The sequence below is a fragment of the Helianthus annuus genome, chromosome 14 (genome assembly GCF_002127325.2).
Source record: "Helianthus annuus cultivar XRQ/B chromosome 14, HanXRQr2.0-SUNRISE, whole genome shotgun sequence".
In the NCBI taxonomy this organism is placed as follows: Eukaryota; Viridiplantae; Streptophyta; class Magnoliopsida; order Asterales; family Asteraceae; genus Helianthus; species Helianthus annuus.
Genome location: NC_035446.2, coordinates 90,932,532 through 90,952,471, shown reverse-complemented (window position 1 = coordinate 90,952,471; position 19,940 = coordinate 90,932,532). Strand labels below are relative to the sequence as shown.

Below are 19,940 nucleotides of genomic sequence, written 5' to 3'. Positions count from 1 at the left end.
TTATGTCGGGGCTAGTCTGTACGGCGACTTAGCAATCGGTGATATACCGGGAACTAGGTCAATGCGAAACTCAACCTGTCTATCCGATGGTAGTCCCGAGAGCTCATCGGGAAACACTTCAGGGTATTCTCGTACTACTGGCACTTCCTCGACCTTCTGCTTTTCTGTAGTGTTTACGACATATGCTAGAAAGGCAACATACCCTTTCCTTAGGCATTTATGTGCTTGTGCTATCGTGATGAGGTTCTTAGTCTTGTTAGTGCGGTCTCCCGATACAGTTAGTTGTTTGCCGTTGGGTAATCGGAGTCGGACGATCCTTTTGTCACATATAACTTCCGCATGATATGGTGTCAACCAGTCCATTCCTATGACTATGTCGAATTCTCCAAGTTCCATAGGCATTAGGTCTATAGGGATAACATGGTTGTTTAAGCTTATTTTACAATTCTTAACTATGTCAACTATCCCTCTTTGACTTCCATCAGCCATTTCTACTGTAAAGGCATGATCTAGGTTTTGGGACGCCTGGTTCAAGTAAGGTCTAAAGGTAGTCGACACTAGACTTCTATTTGCACCGGTATCAAATAACACACGCGCATATACATCATTTACGAGATACGTACCCGTGATAACGTCTGTATTGGTCTTGGCTTCTTCCGTGGTGAGTACAAATGCCCGCCCTTTTGGCTGATTTGGTTGTGTCCTATCATTTCTTTTAAGTTCGGGACATTCAGATCCCATGTGGTTAGGGTCTCCACATTTGAAACACTTCTTCTTTTCCTTGCATTCTTGAAGAGCATGACCCGTCTTTTTACAATTTGGACAAGGAAAATGACATTCCCCCGTATGAAAGCGTTTGCAAATTTGACATTGAGGAAATGTTTTAGGCCTTTTAAAGTTGTTATTCCGGGTGTCCCCCTTTCTTTCTTCCCACTTTCTTTTTGGTGCGGGAGATTCAGCCTGCCGCAGAATCATCTCGGCAGCCATGACGGCGCCAGCCTCAACAGTTTCTGTAAAAGTCTTGGGGATTTGGATTTGATAAACACCCTCATTTCAGAGGGTAGACCCCAAATAAACCTATTGATCAGTTGTTCCTCTGTCAATGCTAAATAAGAAACCAGTCGAGATATGTCGTTGAAACGAGAAACATACTCTCGATAGGTTTTATTTCCCATTTTTAACTGAAAGAATTCCACTTCCAGTTGCTCGGTCTCACTGGGAAGACAATACTTAGCAAGAAACTTATGAATAAACTCCTCCCACTTCATCTCCTTAACCTTTTCTTTTCCCTCTGTTCGGACCACAATGTTCCACCAGTGAAGGGCTTCAGTTTCAAACATATGTACGGCGAATCGTACTTTGTTGCGGTCATCACACTCACATATGTCTAATATTGACTCCATTCTGTTGAGCCAGTCTTGAGCTTCTAGTGCTCCCTTTCTTCCATCAAAGGACTGAGGTTTACAGGACATGAAGTGCTTATAAGTACATTCCTTTGATTTGGAATATTCACCTTTTCCTTCTAGTGGCATGGTTGCAATAGTGTTTTTCCTTTCGCCCATTCCTTCCCTTCGTACTGGTGTGGAGGCTGCTGAGCTTTCTTCATGTCGTTCTCCAGATTGGTTAACATTACCGGTTTGTGCATTCTTCATTACCTTAGCCACTTCCACAGCTATATTGTGGATATCCTCACTATTTAGACGCATGCTTGTACTAGACCGGGACCTGACACTGCGAGAGGGAGTTCGAGTCCTATAAGAATCTTCCTCTCTCCTTCTGTTATTCTGATTATTTCTAGACCCTTGTTCATCTCTATGTTCAAACATTGTCTCCTTCTTATAGGAATATGAGTATAAAGAGTTACTAGTATGTATGATACATCATTATAATATAACAACTATATACATCACATAGAGATATATATATACATGTATATATATATAGCACATAGAAAGGCACAACATAGTATACTTCTTCTAGCGTCACTCAACTGACTATGCAAGTACTTTTCCTGAGAACATGTTATTTGGCCTAGTCTGAGTGTGCTATTTAATATTTAGAGAACTACTGGTTAAAGCTTAGGCATTCCTGCAATACCTAATTCGCTAAAACCTCGGGCTCTGATACCAAATGTAACACCCACCCCGTAACCCGGGTGATTGTGCACAATTGATACACTTACAACGGAAACAAACTAAACTTTCATTAAAACTTATAATAGTCTGAGCATAACACTTTATTTATTTACAAACTTTTGGCAACTAAGAACTCCTTGATCTTCTAAAACTCCACAACTGTCAAGTAGTTCCTATAGCTTTCCTCTTGACTCACCTGAGATAAGTATACTCAAAAGGACGTCAGATATATACTGGTGAACTCATACTATACAATTTTTATAAAGACAGACCACAATTTATATTATATGCATACACAATATGGGCATGTGACCACATTATAGTCAGGTTGGGCCTCATTGAACCTTATAGGTCACATTTGACTTGTCACAAACCACCGTACAAGAGACATACTGGTCCTCCAGCTGTGTCCCCCTACGGCCGTCACATAGGTATGAGTGTGTGTCGCTGGACCTTATAAGCACGAAGTGCCTGTGGGTACAACACCTTATTACCCTTCCCAGAGTGACACACCTCATTAAGCATAATAGGATCCCATATACCCCTACTGACACATGCATACTGCAGCATTCTCATTATTACCAGTTATGGACGAGTATACTATCATAGTTTAAAAGACAAGTATGATGACTCACCTGATTACCAATTTCTTAACAGCCGCTAGTAATACTGGGTTATGTCTCAAGGTCCTGACACAATTACATAACCCTAGGTTAGGTAATGGTACACCTAACTAGTCATTATCATGGTTGGATATTGGTTAACCCTACCTTGTTTAAGCATGGGTGATCAGTCCGTGCCTAACTAAGGCTAGGCTACCCAATACCCGCCCCTGACAATAACCCTAGTACCTAAAAATAATACTAACACTACTACTACTAATATATTATTACTAATAATAAAACTAATATTAACTACTAAAAATAAATAATAAATAACTAAACATAAACTTAAATGAGAGTATACCTCAGAACTATCTACGGCACGTTGATGTAGAGTTTCCCTACTCCTGCTCCTACTCGCGCTCCAAAAACGACTACTAACAACACCCAACGGGGTATCGTATACTTAGGATTCTCTATACTAGAGCATTCCCGTTAAAGAAACTGGTACCTAAACAAACTACTGAGACTCTTATTTAAAGCAAGCAAGCAGGCACCTTAAATCCCTGGTCGATGCTTGACCTGCTAGCTTGCTTGCTTATATATATTAATTCAGCTGCTTAACTCGTTTTTCTTGTATAACTTTTAAAATATGACGTTTTATAAAACGATGAATATGTCATTAGAACGAGCATATTTTTATCTACGTTTTAACCTAAGTTTCATTAAAAACGGAGTAAGGTAAATAAAATAATATATTTAATTATTAATATTAACGGTCTCCTATATTAGCCAAGGTTTGTCAAGATATTTCACCTTTCACACAATCATCTTACTCGTTTAACAATATATGAAATATAAATTACATATTTCACACGTTTATAACCAGCACATTAAGATTCGGGGTATTACATGGGGAGTTCGCAAAACCGAACCAGCGATCCCCGAAGGCACGGGCGACTGATCTTTCGACCCATTACACCGATACCTACATCGGTGTATCACCGTGACGATCGCCGGTCGGCATGATAGCAGGGAATGGGTCACCCAAAATGACCTATTCTTCTTGCACGACTTACTTACCTGCGGGGGTGGGGGGGCAACTTGGCGTACAAGTTGGCCGCATATCTCGCCGAGTACGCTTTTAAGCGTACCTCTACCCACATCAGCTGTGGGGCATTCGTCACTTGTTTGGCAAAGCATTTCTTTCGCCTCTTGTCCCCGCAGGTGGCAAGTGGTATGACTCTGACACTCCAGCTTGACAGGGTTGGGAGGGACACAACCCAATCGATGGGTTTGGCTCGTGAGGGAGAGGGAGGGCAGCTGGTTTGGGTGTATGGTGTGGGTGAGGGACCCCATGGAGAGGGAGGTGAGGGGGAGGGAGGCGATGGAGAGGGAGGCGAGGGCGAGGGCGAGGGCGAGGGAGAGGGCGAGGGAGGCGAGGGCGAGGGAGGCGATCATACTGTCGATCGATCACAGGTAGCTGCGGCAGATTTACAGGGTGATCGCCCGTACGTTCGACGGAACGTGAGACAGCGTGTGATGCCTGCACCGGGGGTGGAGGAGACAGCGGTTCAGGTGGAGGAGAGACTCGTTCAGGTCGAGTCGAGACTCGGTCAGGTCGAGTCGGATGTAGCTGCAGTGAGAGGGGATTTAGCTGCAGTGAGAAGGGATGTACAGTGGATGGTAGAGGCGATTGTGGCTATGTATTCTGGCGCGTCCCTACCTCAACGAGCTGGCGCTGCACCACCACCACCACCACCACCGCCGTAGCTGCTTATTGTATTTTTTTCTTCTTATTTTTACGTTTGAAACATTGTAAAACTTTATATTTTTGTTTGTTTTAGATGTAAAACTTTATAAATATTAATCTTATGTTTAGATGTCATGTTGTTTGTTTGATAATTGTTGTCGTAGTTTATCATAATCATATCACATATTTATCGTTTTACAAAGTGAAAACTTATTAAACATTATAAATACGTTTAACTACAAACTCGTAACATAATCCGATATATACAACACTATTTTAAAATTTACAAAACTTATTAAACGGTTTCCCGATTTCAACAAAAAATTAACCTTTCTATACATACATATTTATCGTTTTACAAAGTGGAAACTTATTAAAAATAATAAATACTTTAACTACAAACTCGTAACATAATCCGATATATATAACACTATTTTAAAATTTACAAAACTTATTAAACGGTTTCCCAATTTCAACAAAAAAATTAACCTTTCTATACGGGCTATACGGGCCGTATAACATTATACGGCCCGTATATAGATTTCAAAACTAAAAACCCTTGTCCAACCTTCGAAACAAAATGCAAGTATGTATACGACCCGTATATTACTATACGTCCTGTATACATATAAAAACAAAAAAAAAAAAAACATTCCACGCATTAAATTCTGCGCATAAACATTCTATACGGCCCGTATAAGTATATACGGCCCGTATACAAATAGAGATGTGAAAATAAGATTATAGGGGCGTGGAAATAGAACAACCCTTTTTTAAACGTCAAATTTATTTATTCCTAGGGGAGACTTTAACTCAAGTCCTCCCCTCTCCAGCTATTTAAAGGTTTTGTTTTTGATAATAGACTACCACCTTATTGATATTTGTTTGTTGTATTTTGGTTATACTATTATTAACTAATGATTACTAAGTTGGTGGTCCATTAGCAAAGACAAAACCTTTAAAAACACCTAGGTTGGAAAGAGGAAGGTATTAGATTCAAGTCACATAGATAACAAGTGATTTAAAAAATTAGTTGTTAAAAAAAAAAAAACTAATGATTACTAAATGATCTCATAATACCTTTTTTATACTGAACATATATACTTAAAACCATGATTGTAGAAATAGCTAGTGGCTAGTCGGTCGGTTAGGTGGAGACTAGTGATTAATCAGGATTAACCGGGGATTAATCGGATATAATCGAGATTAATTGTAATTAATCGGCAATTAATTGAGATTAATCGGCGATTAATCATGGATTAATAAGCACATAGTTAGAATTTTTTACAACCATGCTTGAAACCTGACTATACATATAGTGTGGTTACTGTTCAAAAAAAACATAAAACGATTGGTTTTTTGTGTGGAAGTCTGTTTGTTGTTGGTTGATTTGTCTCTTACTTTCAAGTGAGGTTGTGAATAATATACACATTTTAAAAGAAAAAAAAAACAAGATATTCAAAATTATCTTTTTCAAAGTTAGCTTAGTTTAAACTAGTTTGATCTAAACTAAAACTAATTCAATAAATATATTTCATAACTAACTAGTAATAAGTTCCGTGTGTGTTGCGGCGCGGGTACTTCGCAAATATCGAACGTATTAGTCCAAGTGTTATGTGATGTTTTAACCATATGAAAACGCACGTTTTGATATATCCGATTGAAGTCAATGTATCCTATAGTTGCATTACGATTGGATTAAAGTGTAATGTAAATCGAATTTATATCGTAAAATCATAACGTATTATACGTGACCCGACTAACTCGAATTTATATCGTGCCAAAAACTATCGAGGGGTCAAAGTGGCATTTGCAAAGTTCATAAAAAGTTAAGTGGTTAAAAATTGCATTTCCTAAACTTAAGGGCTAAGAAAGGGTAAAGATAAAACTTGATAAAGTTTTGGGGTAAGAAGGAATCGATAACAAAGTTGGAGCTGAAAAGGAAACTACCACAAAGTTGGGGTGTCAAAAGCAAACTATTTGTAAAATGGAGTAGTAGTTTAGGGACTAAATTTGCCATTTTATGAAACTTTGAAGGTACCAAAGTCAAGGGGCTAAAATTGAAACATCGTGAAAGTATGGGGGATGGGGAGACAAAGCCGGTGGGGTTTCCACCGGCTTTGTCTTTTGACGGGTGGAAACATATAGTAAGACAAAACACGATTCGTAAAACGCAGTGCGTAAAAGACAATTATAATAAAGTGTAAAACACAAAGGTAGACACAAAGTGTAAAACATAATGCCTAAGACATTTCGTAAAACACAATGCATTGGCATTTGCAAAAGTAGGAGTTGTAGTCTAGGGGTTACAATTGCAATTTTTTTAAAGTTGGACAGGTGTGTAAAAATGGAGTAATAGTACGAGGGGTAAAAAAGCAAATTCTAAAAAAAAAAACAAAGTGTAAAAGTGTATGGGTGGTGGCGAAAATGTGTAAAAGATGAGGGGGTGTTGGTGGAAATGTAAAACAAGAGGGTTGGTGCGTAACTATGTAAGAGCTAAGGGGGTGATGGTGGAAAACCAAAGTAGAGGGTTGGTGCTGGCAAAGTTTGAAAGATGAGGTTGTGGTTTTGAAAATTTAAAGTAGAAGGTTTAGGGACTAAATTTGTCATTTTATGAAACTTCAAAGGTTACAAAATCAAGGAGCTAAAATTGTAATATCATGAAAATAGGGGGGCAAGGAGACAAAGCCGGTGGGAAACCCACCGACTTTGTGCTTTTATATTGTATAGAATGTGACAAGACTTCTCTTTTACATATGTACTGTGGTATTTAATATGTATTATTATTTGGGTCTACCTATTTGCACACCAACAAGGCTATTTGCACACCAAACCCTACCTTTACCTACGCTGTGTATAGACCTATACGCAACATATAGGGTTACCTCTATACGCTGCGTATAGAACTATACTCAGCGTATATAAATCATGGATTTCAGAGCCTTATCAGCAATCACTGCACGGAAAACAAGGGTTTATATACGCTGTGTATAGGTCTATACGCAGCTTATATAACCATCAGATTTTTTGGGTCATTTTGGTAGGTTGGAGGCATCCGTTTTTCACAAAGTTTATATACGCTGCGTATAGACCTATACGCAGCGCATATAAAGGGTCAAAAAGACAATGTTACCCTTGTTTTTGGCTGCGGATAACCCCCAATGCAGGGGTAAAATGGTTTTTTTTACTTTACGCCGCATAGTATCGTATCGTATAGGTGTAGTATAGGTCACGTATTGACCTCGTCTAAGCCTATAAGTTTGATATCGTCTCGTATAGCGTACTATATGTCCCGTATAGCTCCCTTATAGGCCTATAGGTGTGGTTTAGGTCTCGTATAGGCCTATAGGTATGGTTTAGGTCCCGTATAGGCCTATAGGCATATACAAGACCTACAGGGAACCTATACGAGACTTATACTATACACTATATGATACGATATGATGCAATACGATACGATACTATAGGATACCATACAACACCCGTATAAGCCTATAGATGTAGCATAGGTCCCTTACAGGCCTATATGTGTGTTTTAGGTCTCGTATAGCCTTATAGGTGTGGTTTAGGTCCCGTATAGGCCTATAGATGTGGTTTAGGTCCCGTATAAGCCTATAGGCATATACAAGACCTATAGGAAACCTATACGAGACTTATACTGCACTATACGATACGATACGATACTATACGATACGATATAACACACGTATAGGCCTATAGGTGTGTTTTAGGTCCCGTATAGGCCAATAGGTGTGGTTTAGGTCCCGTATAGGCCTATAGGCATATACAAGACCTACAGGGAACCTCTACGAGACTTATACTATACACTATACGATACGATATTATAGGATACCATACAACACCCGTATAAGCCTATAGATGTAGTATAGGTCCCTTACAGGCCTATATATGTGGTTGAGGTCCCGTACAGGCTTATATGTGTGGGTGAGGTCCCGTATAGGCCTATAGGTGTGGTTGAGGTCCCGTATAGGCCTATAGGTGTGGTTTAGGTCCCGTATAAGCCTATAGGATTATACAAGACCTATAGGAAACCTATACGAGACTTATACTATACGACACGATACGATATAACACCCGTATAGGCCTATATGCAGATACAAGACCTATATGAGACTTATACGAGGTTTATACGAGACTTATACTATACGTTACGATACTTAAAAATGTTTTCTTAAATATACCCTTTATATATGCTGCGTATAGGCCTATACGCGGCGTATATAAAAGGTTAAAAAGATAATTTTACCACAGGTTTGTGGTTAAAAATAAAAACTACCCTTTATATACGCTGCGTATATGTAACGCCCTGCGTTTTGAAACTTTCATATTTTGGCAAGTCTCGTCCCTATAATACTTAATGTTGCCTATTTAAGCCTTAAACTATGTTAAACTATGTGAAACTTTGCTCGATGTGATACTTTGTGAAACTTGACTCTTGATACTTGACTCTTATGATACTTGAATCTGGTGATACTTTGAAACTCGAATCATGAAACTTGACTTTTGTTAAACTTGATGCTTATTAAATAAGAGACTTTAATACTTGATACTTATTGAACGAGAAACTTGGATTCTTTATTGAACGAGAGACTTGATACTTGATACTTGATACTTTGATACTTTGATACTTGATAGTTATTAGACAAGAACCTAGCTTGAACGTAACTTGAAATACAGAAACTTTTGTGTTAATTATATAATTATACCATTGTAATGGTTACCCACAATAGTATGCAGTACAACGCCTAATCTAACTCGCAAAACGAACCAAAGGCGAAAAACTAGCAAACGGGTCTCGGACGTCCGAATGGACATCCGATCGGATGACCATCCGACCGAATAGCCATCCGATCCCCTTGCACACTTACACCGCCTCACTTGTCGCTTTCACCTATAAATATGGCACTTGTGCTCTCATTTCACACTTTTCGCCTCTGTCATCCGATCACACGCACTCCCAAGTCCTTTCGAGCACATTTCACTCGATTCAAGGCAAACTTGTAAGTATTTCTCCTAGATTCTTGTACAACCTTCATCATTTAACACTTCTACACATGATTCTTCATCAAAATCACACAAACACTTTAACATTTTCATGAAAACCAACTAATTTGGGGTTTCTTGAAGGTGTTTTCCACTCAGTTGAAATACAAACTGTGGTGGAGCATCATTTGATCAAGAACGACCCTAGATCTTAAGGATTTTCAAAGTTTTTATACGAAATCTAAAGGAAACTTGCACTTTTACCTCAGATCTGAAGGAATGACACTTGTGTCCGGCCCAGATCTCATGAACATCACATTTTATAATTGATTTTTTACTCTTCTTCAACTTTTCTACAAAACAGTAGTGGAATCGGACTCAAGCTAGCTGTTGACCCATTTCTTAGTCAAAAGTCGGCTTGGGGAATGGATTTCACCGGAAAAACAGACAATTTGACGAGTCCAAACAGGAAACACACCAGGAAAAGTTCGTTGGTTCGAAATGGGGTGGTTCCCAGCCGGTCGAACGAGTTGGGTTTGGTACGTTTCCGTTGTGAGTTGCATCGTTACACCGTCGCCGTTAACTCAAAACTAAGAAACTTTCACAAAACTCCACTCACTGATCGTCTGTCCGGATGGCCATCCGATCGGATGACCATCTGTCCAGATGATCTGATTATCATTACACTTGTTTGTTTTACAGGACACTATGATCTCAACACTTGAAACTTTATCAGTTCGCACACACACACTGTTCGAATGGCCATCCGTTCGAATGGTCATCCGTCCGGAAGACCATCCGATCGGATGGAGTCCATCTGTTCGAATGGTCATCTGACCGGTTAACCATCCGCTCAGGTATACTATCAGACACTTTATCTCGATTTTAGCACCGTTCGACACTCTGTTCCCAACCGAGTCAGCTCTTAGAGGACTTATGCTCTGTTCCCCGCACGCAGGCTGATCCAGCGTTCCCTTCGATCCAATTTAAGCAGTATTTGGTTATTAGCACCCGCTGTGAGTATACTTGATCCCTTTTTGTTTTAAACACTTTTGGGATGCAACATGTATTCTATAAACTTGACACTTGAAACTTGAAACTATTTGAAACATGCTCTATCCTCGTTGAACATGAAACTTGATACTTGAGACTTTATGCTATGTGAATGCTTAATCCTTGTGTGTAGTTCCGCCTTAACAATGGTAGCGCTATAGGGGTAATGCACTTCCCCGTTAGTCTTTGGGGTATTACAAGATGAGACATTCAACCTCCGTTAGTCTTTGGGAAAGGCATTTTAAAGCATTGGAAACTTGGGCTATCACTTGGACTGTGTAAACTAGCATGGTGAAACTTATTTTTATGTTTACATGATGGATATGAGTCTTTTTAAACTATTATGCTACGTATTCAAACTTGTATGCTCGCCAACATTTTTTGTTGATAGTATTTTAATACATGTTGCAGGTTGATAGTAGCTGGGATTCGAGGAAACAAGCTAGGATGATGCTTAGAAACTCATCTAGTTAAATCAGAAATTTTGAACAATATTTAATGTTGACGTTATTTGAATCTTTTGTGGTTATGTATCGTGGATGATGTTCTAGACTATTTTCATGAAACTTGATTAGTGTTTATCGAAACAAATAGTGTTGTGGAATCTCTTGAGCAATCTGAATGCTTAGTGCCGCGCCCTGATGTTTCCGCCATCGGTTGGGGTGCGACAGATTGGTATCAGAGCCATAACTATAGGGAATTAGGGAAAGTATGAATGCTTTGCCTAGTCTATAGTTCTATGAAACTTGACTCTTATATGTTTTTTAAAACTTATGCATTCTACCGTACATGCTTCCTAGCAACACTTTCCTGTTAAACATTACATGCCTTTCCTAAGGTTAACACAATATACACTTGGATACTTTGAAAACACTGCTGAGTAGTGTTTGTATTTTGCACGAGATTTACCCTCAAGTCAGGAGTGACATCCAAACCTTGAAGGGGAATTTCCATATCATAATCTAGTAGGTCTTATCTTTTGATAAGTACCAACACTATTAGGGTACGAAGTTGTCAAGTTAGAGGTGAAACTCACATGTTGATAACTAGTCCCACTCTTTGATTTTCAGTCTCGCCAAAGTCTCGAAATTCCCAATAAATTAAGGACGTGTGGTGACCGAAAGGACAAATATCATAGGCCTAACATCGATGACGTATTTGTCTAAGTAAGCCAAGAAATGTTGCTTTAATTCGAAAGGGATTTGCACTTTGGTTAGTCAACATTCCTCTACCTTGAACAATCCTATGTTTTATGAGCCTATCTTTTGTATCAAGATTTTGCATGTGGTTTTATACTTGATTCTTTGTTCATTTTGAAACCTTTACGCTAATCGCATGTATCTCTGCAATCTAAAACACTAATGATAATCTCTCAGGACCGAACTAAATTTATGATGCTTTATTCATCGTGTTATACTACGTGGGGAATCTTCGTTTTAAACTACATGGAAACATGATTGAACGTTATGCTATGTGAAACAACTTGATCAAACTATGTGAAAAATGTTGAACGTATTATGCTATTAAACAATGTAAAACTTGTTAAACGTTTTGTGATAAGTGAAACAATTTGATGTCTTTATGCAATCATGTGAAACTTTATGCTATGCTATGTGTTCGTGAGACTATGATACTTAGACGAAACTTTGTGATCGAGTCTTACCCGATTCTTGTCCTGACTCTTTAGATGTCGTCAAGTCGTCTTTCCAACCCACACAAGAGGTCGAAGGCCAACACTCAGAAAATATGATATCTTTTGTGGCCGACCAGATCGCACACATTGTTCCCAAGATCGTCTCTAAGATCCAGGGATCAAACACTCCTCCCTCCTCTGTGGACTCTAAAGCAGACAAACCAAAGCCTGTGAGCTTCAACTACAAACACTTTGTCTCTTGCAACCCTAAGCCTTTCACGGGCAGTGATAGGGTGACTGCAATGCTGGAATGGTTTGACAGCATCGAGGTTACTTTCATTAACAGTGAATGCCCTGAACACTTAAAGACTAGGAGTGCAACTGGCGTGTTTCAAGGAAGAGCTCTAGAATGGTGGACAAACGAGAGGAACATTCGATCCAACAATGAAGCTTATGCTTTACCTTGGGCAGAGGTTAGGGAAATGATGATGCTTGAATTCTGTCCTCCGCATGAGCAGGAGAAACTTGAGAATGAATTCTTGCATCTGAAACAAGTGGGTGACGACAACTTGGCTTATACTACCCGTTTTAAGCAACTCAACATCATTGTACCTCATTTGGTGTCTACTCCGACGCGCATGATCACCAAGTACATTCATGGGTTACCTCCTACTATGCGTGATGCCATTGAAGCAGCTCAACTCAGCACTATTGAATAAGTTTACCGTCTGGCAGCAAGTTTGAACAACAACCGTGTTCGTGATAAACAGTCTGGAAATTCTGCTCCATCGAAACCTGCTAACCAGATCACTTAGTAGCCAAGTGGCAGCAAGAACAAGAAACGAAAGTCTCAAGGTTCTGGCTGCAATGCCATTGTCCCTGCTGCAAACGCAAACCCTGTCGGCGATGCCATTGTGCCTGCTGCTGCCAACCCTCCTGCTCCAGAAAACACCAATAGGTACACAGGGGTTCATCCCAAGTGTGCCACTTGTAAATTTCGTCACCCGGCCAACTCTGCTTGCCGTCTGTGTACCAACTGCAACGTCAAGCCAATCAGGTGCAACAAGCCCCACCAGCTCAGCCAGCTCAGCAGAACCCCCGACCAGCAAACAATGTGAAAGCCTGCTACAAGTGTGGAGACACTACTCGTCTTCGTCCCCAGTGTCCCCAGCTAAACCAGGAGCAACAACAAGCCGCTCGAGGACGAGCATTCAACATCAATGCAAACCAGGCTCGTAATGACAATGACGTCGTAAATGGTACGCTTCTCGTCAATAATCTTTACGCTTCGATTCTATTTGATACTAGTGCCGACAGAAGCTTTGTGTCCGTAGAATTTGATTCTTTGTTAAACTGTGCACGCTCTAAACTACCTAAGTTGTTCTTTGTTGAGATTACCGATGGTAAGTCTATCCTGGTTGATTCTATCCTTCGTGATTGTGCCCTGACTCTTAACGATCATGTTTTCGCTACTGACCTCATACCTATGCAATTGGGTAGCTTCGATATCATCATTGGCATGGATTGGTTGCGTAAGAACCATGCTGAAATCGCTTGTCATGAGAAGTGCGTTCGTCTACCTCTCCCATCTGGTGATACTTTACACGTCTATGGAGACCGACCTTCTAGAGGACTGAAGTTGATGTCATGCACTCAAGCGAACAAATGTTTACGTAAACAGTACTTTGCCTTCTTGGTGTCACACCCCGACCACGTAGGACAACAAAGCGTGGCGGAAACGTCGGGGAGTGTTGTAACAGAAGCTATTGTTTCATAACCATGGATACAAAAAGTTTCGTTTTTTTTATAAGATTTAAACATTAACATTGTCTTAACACATAACAAACAAGTTTCTCATCGACTATCATAGTTTTAAAGTCACTAAGGCCTCGTCCAGATCCTATGTGACGCATGCATCCTAGAAAATCACATCAAGCAACATCACCTGAAACATATGTAAAAACATAGTCAGCAAAGAAATGCTCGTGAGTACATAGGTTTTATAAGAGTATCGGAATCATGGCTTCGTTTATATGTTGCGGTACTTTAGTAGACTACAAGTGTCAAAATACAAACCTCGTTTTGAAAAGTGTATTGCAACATAGTTAACCAACTCAAATCAAGTTGATTATAGTTTATAAAATCTCGTAGCCATGATTCTTAACCCTAAAAACATTTTGTTTTAGAAAATCAACTTATAAAACATCTTGTAAAAATTCGTTTATAAAACTCGTATGGTTTATATCTTTTAGAAAACATCGTTGTGTGACATCGTTTCAAAATCGTTTACCCAAGTGAACTAAATAATGCCACGGTATGTAATATGATGAAAACACTTATATATAGGAAGTACCAACGGCGTATCCACCATGCTTTCATCACATTACACCCGTCCCATTATCTAAACACTAACCAAAAACCAATCGTTTATCCAATTCGTTTAACTTGTTCAAAATCGTTTTCAAAATCGTTAACTTGTTTAAAATCATTTAAATCATCCTCGTTTTAAATTGCGAAAACTATATATGGTTGTCTCGCTAACAACATTCAAACCTTCGTGACTCGACCACCTCGCTTCTCGCTTCTCGAGTTAACAAACCACCAAAGGGAAAGTTAACAAACATCAGATTCAGTCGTTACCCACAACCCCCGCACATAACCATGGATGCAGTAAAATAACGGGATTTGTCAGATCCTATGGTACCATAACCTAATACCGGTCGGCTTGATCAATGCTAATGAATGTTATTTGTTATGTAACTACAACCAACAAGTTTGTTCACTTTATTGAAATCGTTATTAGTTTTGTATAAACCATCTTAATTGTTTTTGAAAAACCATCGTTTAAACCTTGAAAATCATTTTGTACATATGAATCACCCCAAAACAGTTGAAAATAGTAAAATAGGGGAACTATGTACTCACATGAAGTGCAAAGTATCCTCAATCAATAGAACTTCAATCAAACTCAAGTAACCCCGAAATATCAAGTAGCACCTAGTAATCGAACCACTAGTCAAACAATAGACGCCTAATCGGACGATCGGATAGAATGGAGTCTTGTAAACCAAATGAGTGTTGGAACTCATGTGATATGGTTTAACAAAGCTTACATCCTAAATTGAAACCTAACCTAAGTGCTTTCGACCCATTGCGACCCATTAAGGTAGCTTACACTACTTTAACGTGTCGTGCGCGCAAAGCGCGTTTGAGATGTCTAACTAGTCCTATGACAAGTATTATATGCTAAAACATGTTTAATTATGTTACATAATTAGTTACGTGACATAAGTTTAGGTTACATATGCTTAATTACCAATTATGTATGAAAAGGATATTTTGGTAATTTACCAAAGGCATATAAACTGCCTATCATGTGACTAATCAAACCTAAGTGACCATAAGGTATAACCTCGGAAGGTTATTCCCTATGCTACTATGGTCACAAAACATGTTTGGTCGGATCTTAATGATCGACCAAACGGGTCGTGTTCGAAAGTCTAAGCGGGTGTTTAGTCCGCTTGACTTACGACTCTACACAAGCACTAATCTAAAAAGTGACGAGCTAAACATGCCAAAACATGTTTAGTTAAGTTAGAAAACAGGTTTGGTATTAAAACAAACGGTTTTGATACCTAAAAGTAGCTTGGTTACAAAATACGCGAGAAAACGCATTCTGGCCGAAGCTACGACTCGTCACTGAGCCTAGATAACCTGGTAATCAGTAGGTATAGTCACTAGGGACTATAACCTTCGTGATTATGCTCACGTTATGAAGTTCAAACGAACTTCACATTGACCGTAAACTGGTCAAAGCAGAAAGTCAAACGCAGTTTGACTTTAACGATAAAAACGAATGAAAAGAACGAAAGAATACTTACAGAAGGTCCCCGCAAGCTCTTGATCCGATTTACTCTCAGGTATGAAGAATAAACTTCAACTTAGAGAGCCAAAATCAGATTCAAGTGTGCTTTGGGAGGAAGTGAGGGTGGGTATTTATAGGAATTCAAGAACCGTAAAGATCGTTCATCGAAAACTGAGCTTTGATCTGGACCTTACATGTGTGCCCATGGTTTTCTAAAACCATGGGAGACCCTAATATGAGTCATAATGGACTAGGTTCATTGAATACCAGCCCATGGTTTTGCAAAACCATGGTTTAAAACCATCAACACTTCAAAATGGACTAGGTTCATTGAATCTGGTCAGAAATTTCAAAAATGGTCCCTGCACTTGTAAAACTTGATTCTTTTTGCACTTTTAAGCCCCGTTAACCCCAATTCAAGGCTCTAAAATAAAGTTAAAGTATAGAGAAATCAAAATATGCGCAAAAATATCTCGGATGTCGGTTCGTTTGGTCGTACGGTCGCGTTATTCGCTTAATTACGACGGAAGTCGTAACAAACGCAAAAGCGATCCAAATCAAGCGACAAATGGATTTTTATCATGCCAAACACTAAAACATAATATTTTAATGATTACTTGAATTTTTGGATGTGCGGATATATTCAGAACGTAAAATATGCGTGAAAATGCAAACTTGTGCACTTTTTGACGCTTTTAGTCCCTATTGATCAATAAAGTTTATTTTAGCATACCGAACCCCTCAAAGCCTATTTCTAAGATATGTAAAGGTTATATAGGGTATGTTTAACTTATGATCAAGTTTCGGAATGTTCGTTACTATACAAATTGGTATAGTTTCGCAGTTTGACACAAATAGTCCCTGCGATCGAACAAACTTGATTTCAACACACCAAACCATCCAAAACTTATTTCTAAGTTATGTGGAGGTTATTTAAGGTATGTTAAGCCTATTTCACTATTATGGAGTGTTTGTTACATTAAACTGGTTATATTTACGCATCAGTGCGCGTATAACCTTCCAGAAAGCGATTTAAAGCTTGAAATTGGAATCTAATTAAATTGAAAAATCACCAAACACAAATACACACATAACAACACCAAAACACATATAATAACACCAAATAACATTGTTTTATTAATAATCAACATTGTTTTACATTGTACAATGATTAATAGAACACAGTTGTCACAGTCTCCCCTACTTCAGGAAATTTCGTCCTGAAATTTTTTTAGAGGAAGCTTGTGAAAAAAAATGCGGATATTTCGCCTTCATTTGGTCCTCACATTCCCAAGTAAACTCTGGGCCACGTTTGGACTCCCAACGAACTTTGACTAATTTAATCCGTTTGTTCTTCAACTGTTTGAAAGTACGGTCCACGATCTCCACGGGTTTCTCGACAAAGTGCATCGTTTCATCGATTTGGATCTCGTCGAGAGGAATGTGAAGATCAGCGTCAGCTAAACACTTTCGCAAATTGGACACGTGAAAAGTCGGATGAATATTACCAAGCTCTGGAGGTAGCTCTAGTTGATAGGCAACCTTCCCAATTCTTTCCACAATCTTGAATGGTCCCACATATCGAGGCGCAAGTTTTCCTTTCTTTCCAAATCTCACCACTCCCTTCCAAGGTGAAACCTTGAGTAGGACACGATCTCCGACTTGAAATTCTAAGGGCTTGCGTCGCATATCCGCATAACTCTTTTGACGGCTTCGAGCTGTCACAAGATTATCGCGGATTTTCTTGATTTTGTCCGCTGTTTCCAGAACAAGCTCAGGTCCAGTAAGCTGAGCTTCACCGGTCTCATTCCAACAGACGGGTGAACGACATTTTCGACCGTAGAGAGCTTCGAATGGTGCCATATTAATACTAGTATGATAGCTATTGTTGTAAGAGAACTCGATCATTGGCAGATGAGAATCCCAATAACCACCAAAGTCTATCACGCATGCTCTAAGCATATCCTCCAAAGTTTGAATCGTTCGCTCAGATTGACCATCTGTTTGGGGATGATAAGCAGTGCTTAGATTTAGTTGGGTTCCCAAAGCAGATTGCATGGTCTTCCAGAAATGAGATGAAAATCGAGCATCACGATCAGAAATGATATCCAAGGGTACACCATGTCGTGATACAATCTCATCAACATAAATCTTTGCAAGTTTATCAGCAGATAGATCCTCGCAAATTGCAATAAAATGAGCTGATTTCGTTAATCGATCGATAACAACCCAAATAGCATCATGACTTTTAGACGTACACGGTAATTTAGTGATGAGATCCATCGCAATGTTCTCCCATTTCCAAACCAGTATCTCTGGTTGTACAAGCAAACCAGAAGGTCGTTGATGTTCAGCCTTGACTTTGAGACAAGTCACGCATTTTGATACATACAAGGCAACATCCTTCTTCATACCAGGCCACCAGAACTTAGTATGAAGATCCTTGTACATTTTATCAGCACCAGGATGGATAGAATATCGAGACTTATGAGATTCGTCCATTACCATGGTGCGAAGATCGTCTTGTTTCGAAATCCACAAACGATCCTTGAAGTAGAGCAAACCATCGTCCTTCCTTTCGAGCTTAAGCTCAAGCTGACGTGGCAATTCCTCACCTATCAAATTTTGTGAAACACAAAATTGCTGAGCTTGAAGAACACGAGTTTGAAGATCAGATAGCGTTTGAACAGAATGAAGCTTGACTCGCTCTTTTCGACTAAGCGCATCGGCTACGACACTCGCCTTACCAGGATGGTAACCAATTTCGCAATCGTAATCGCTTAAGAGCTCGACCCAACGTCGTTGCCTCATGTTCAGCTCTTTCTGATTAAGAATATGCTGGAGACTCTTGTAGTCTGTGAAAACCACACACTTCGTTCCATAGAGGTAGTGTCTCCAGATTTTAAGCGCGAAAACCACAGCTCCCAACTCAAGATCATGAGTTGTGTAGTTCTTCTCATGAATTTTCAGTTGTCTTGACGCATAAGCTATGACTTTACCTCGTTGCATAAGAACGCAACCAAGTCCTAGATTCGACGCGTCACAATAGACAATGAAATCATCAACTCCTTCAGGCAGAGATAAAACAGGAGCATCACAAAGCTTCTGTTTCAGCGTTCGAAACGCTTCTTCTTGCTTGGGTCCCCACTCAAAAGGCTTATTCTTCTGAGTCAAAGCAGTGAGTGGAACCACGATCTTTGAGAAGTTTGAGATGAATCGACGATAATAACCAGCAAGATCAAGAAAAGATCGAACTTCTGTAGGTGTTGTTGGTGTATTCCAGTATTTAATAGCAACAATCTTGGATGGATCCACATGAATACCCTGCTCATTGACTATATGACCCAAGAATTGAACTTCTTTAAGCCAGAATTCACACTTGGAGAATTTAGCAAAAAGTTGTTCCTTCTTCAGGAGTTCCAATGTTAGGCGAAGGTGTTGCTCGTGCTCGGCTCGAGACTTCGAATAGACCAGAATATCGTCGATGAACACAATAATGCACTTGTCTAAATAAGGTTTACAGACCCTATTCATTAAGTCCATGAAGATGGCTGGAGCATTCGTCAAACCAAAAGGCATGACAGTGAACTCATAATGCCCATATCTTGTGTGGAAAGCAGTTTTGGGAATATCTTCTTCGAGAATACGAAGTTGATGATACCCAGAAAGCAGATCGATTTTGGAAAATCATGAAGCATCTTGCAGCTGGTCGAAGAGCTCATCAATTCGAGGTAGGGAATATCGATTCTTGATGGTAAGCTTATTAAGCTCACGATAATCGATACACATTCGAAAAGACCCATCTTTCTTTTTCACGAAGAGGACTGGAGCTCCCCAGGGTGAAAAGCTCGGTTGAATGAATCCTTTATCAGATAACTCTTGAAGCTTCTTCGAT

The 19,940-nt window shown here is 39.5% G+C and overlaps 1 protein-coding gene across 1 annotated transcript; it reads right to left on the bottom strand.

The window, feature by feature from the left end:
- LOC110881629 lies at window positions 1-975 on the bottom strand. The gene has a single exon (XM_022129832.1). It carries the CDS (start codon window positions 973-975, stop codon window positions 1-3), a length of 975 nt encoding a protein of 324 aa, XP_021985524.1.
- Window positions 976-19,940: the final 18,965 nt, after the last annotated feature.

What these genes read in the sequence shown, in the direction of transcription:
- LOC110881629 (XM_022129832.1), bottom strand. Translation starts at nt 975, where the DNA reads ATGATTCTGCGGCAGGCTGAATCTCCCGCACCAAAAAGAAAGTGGGAA.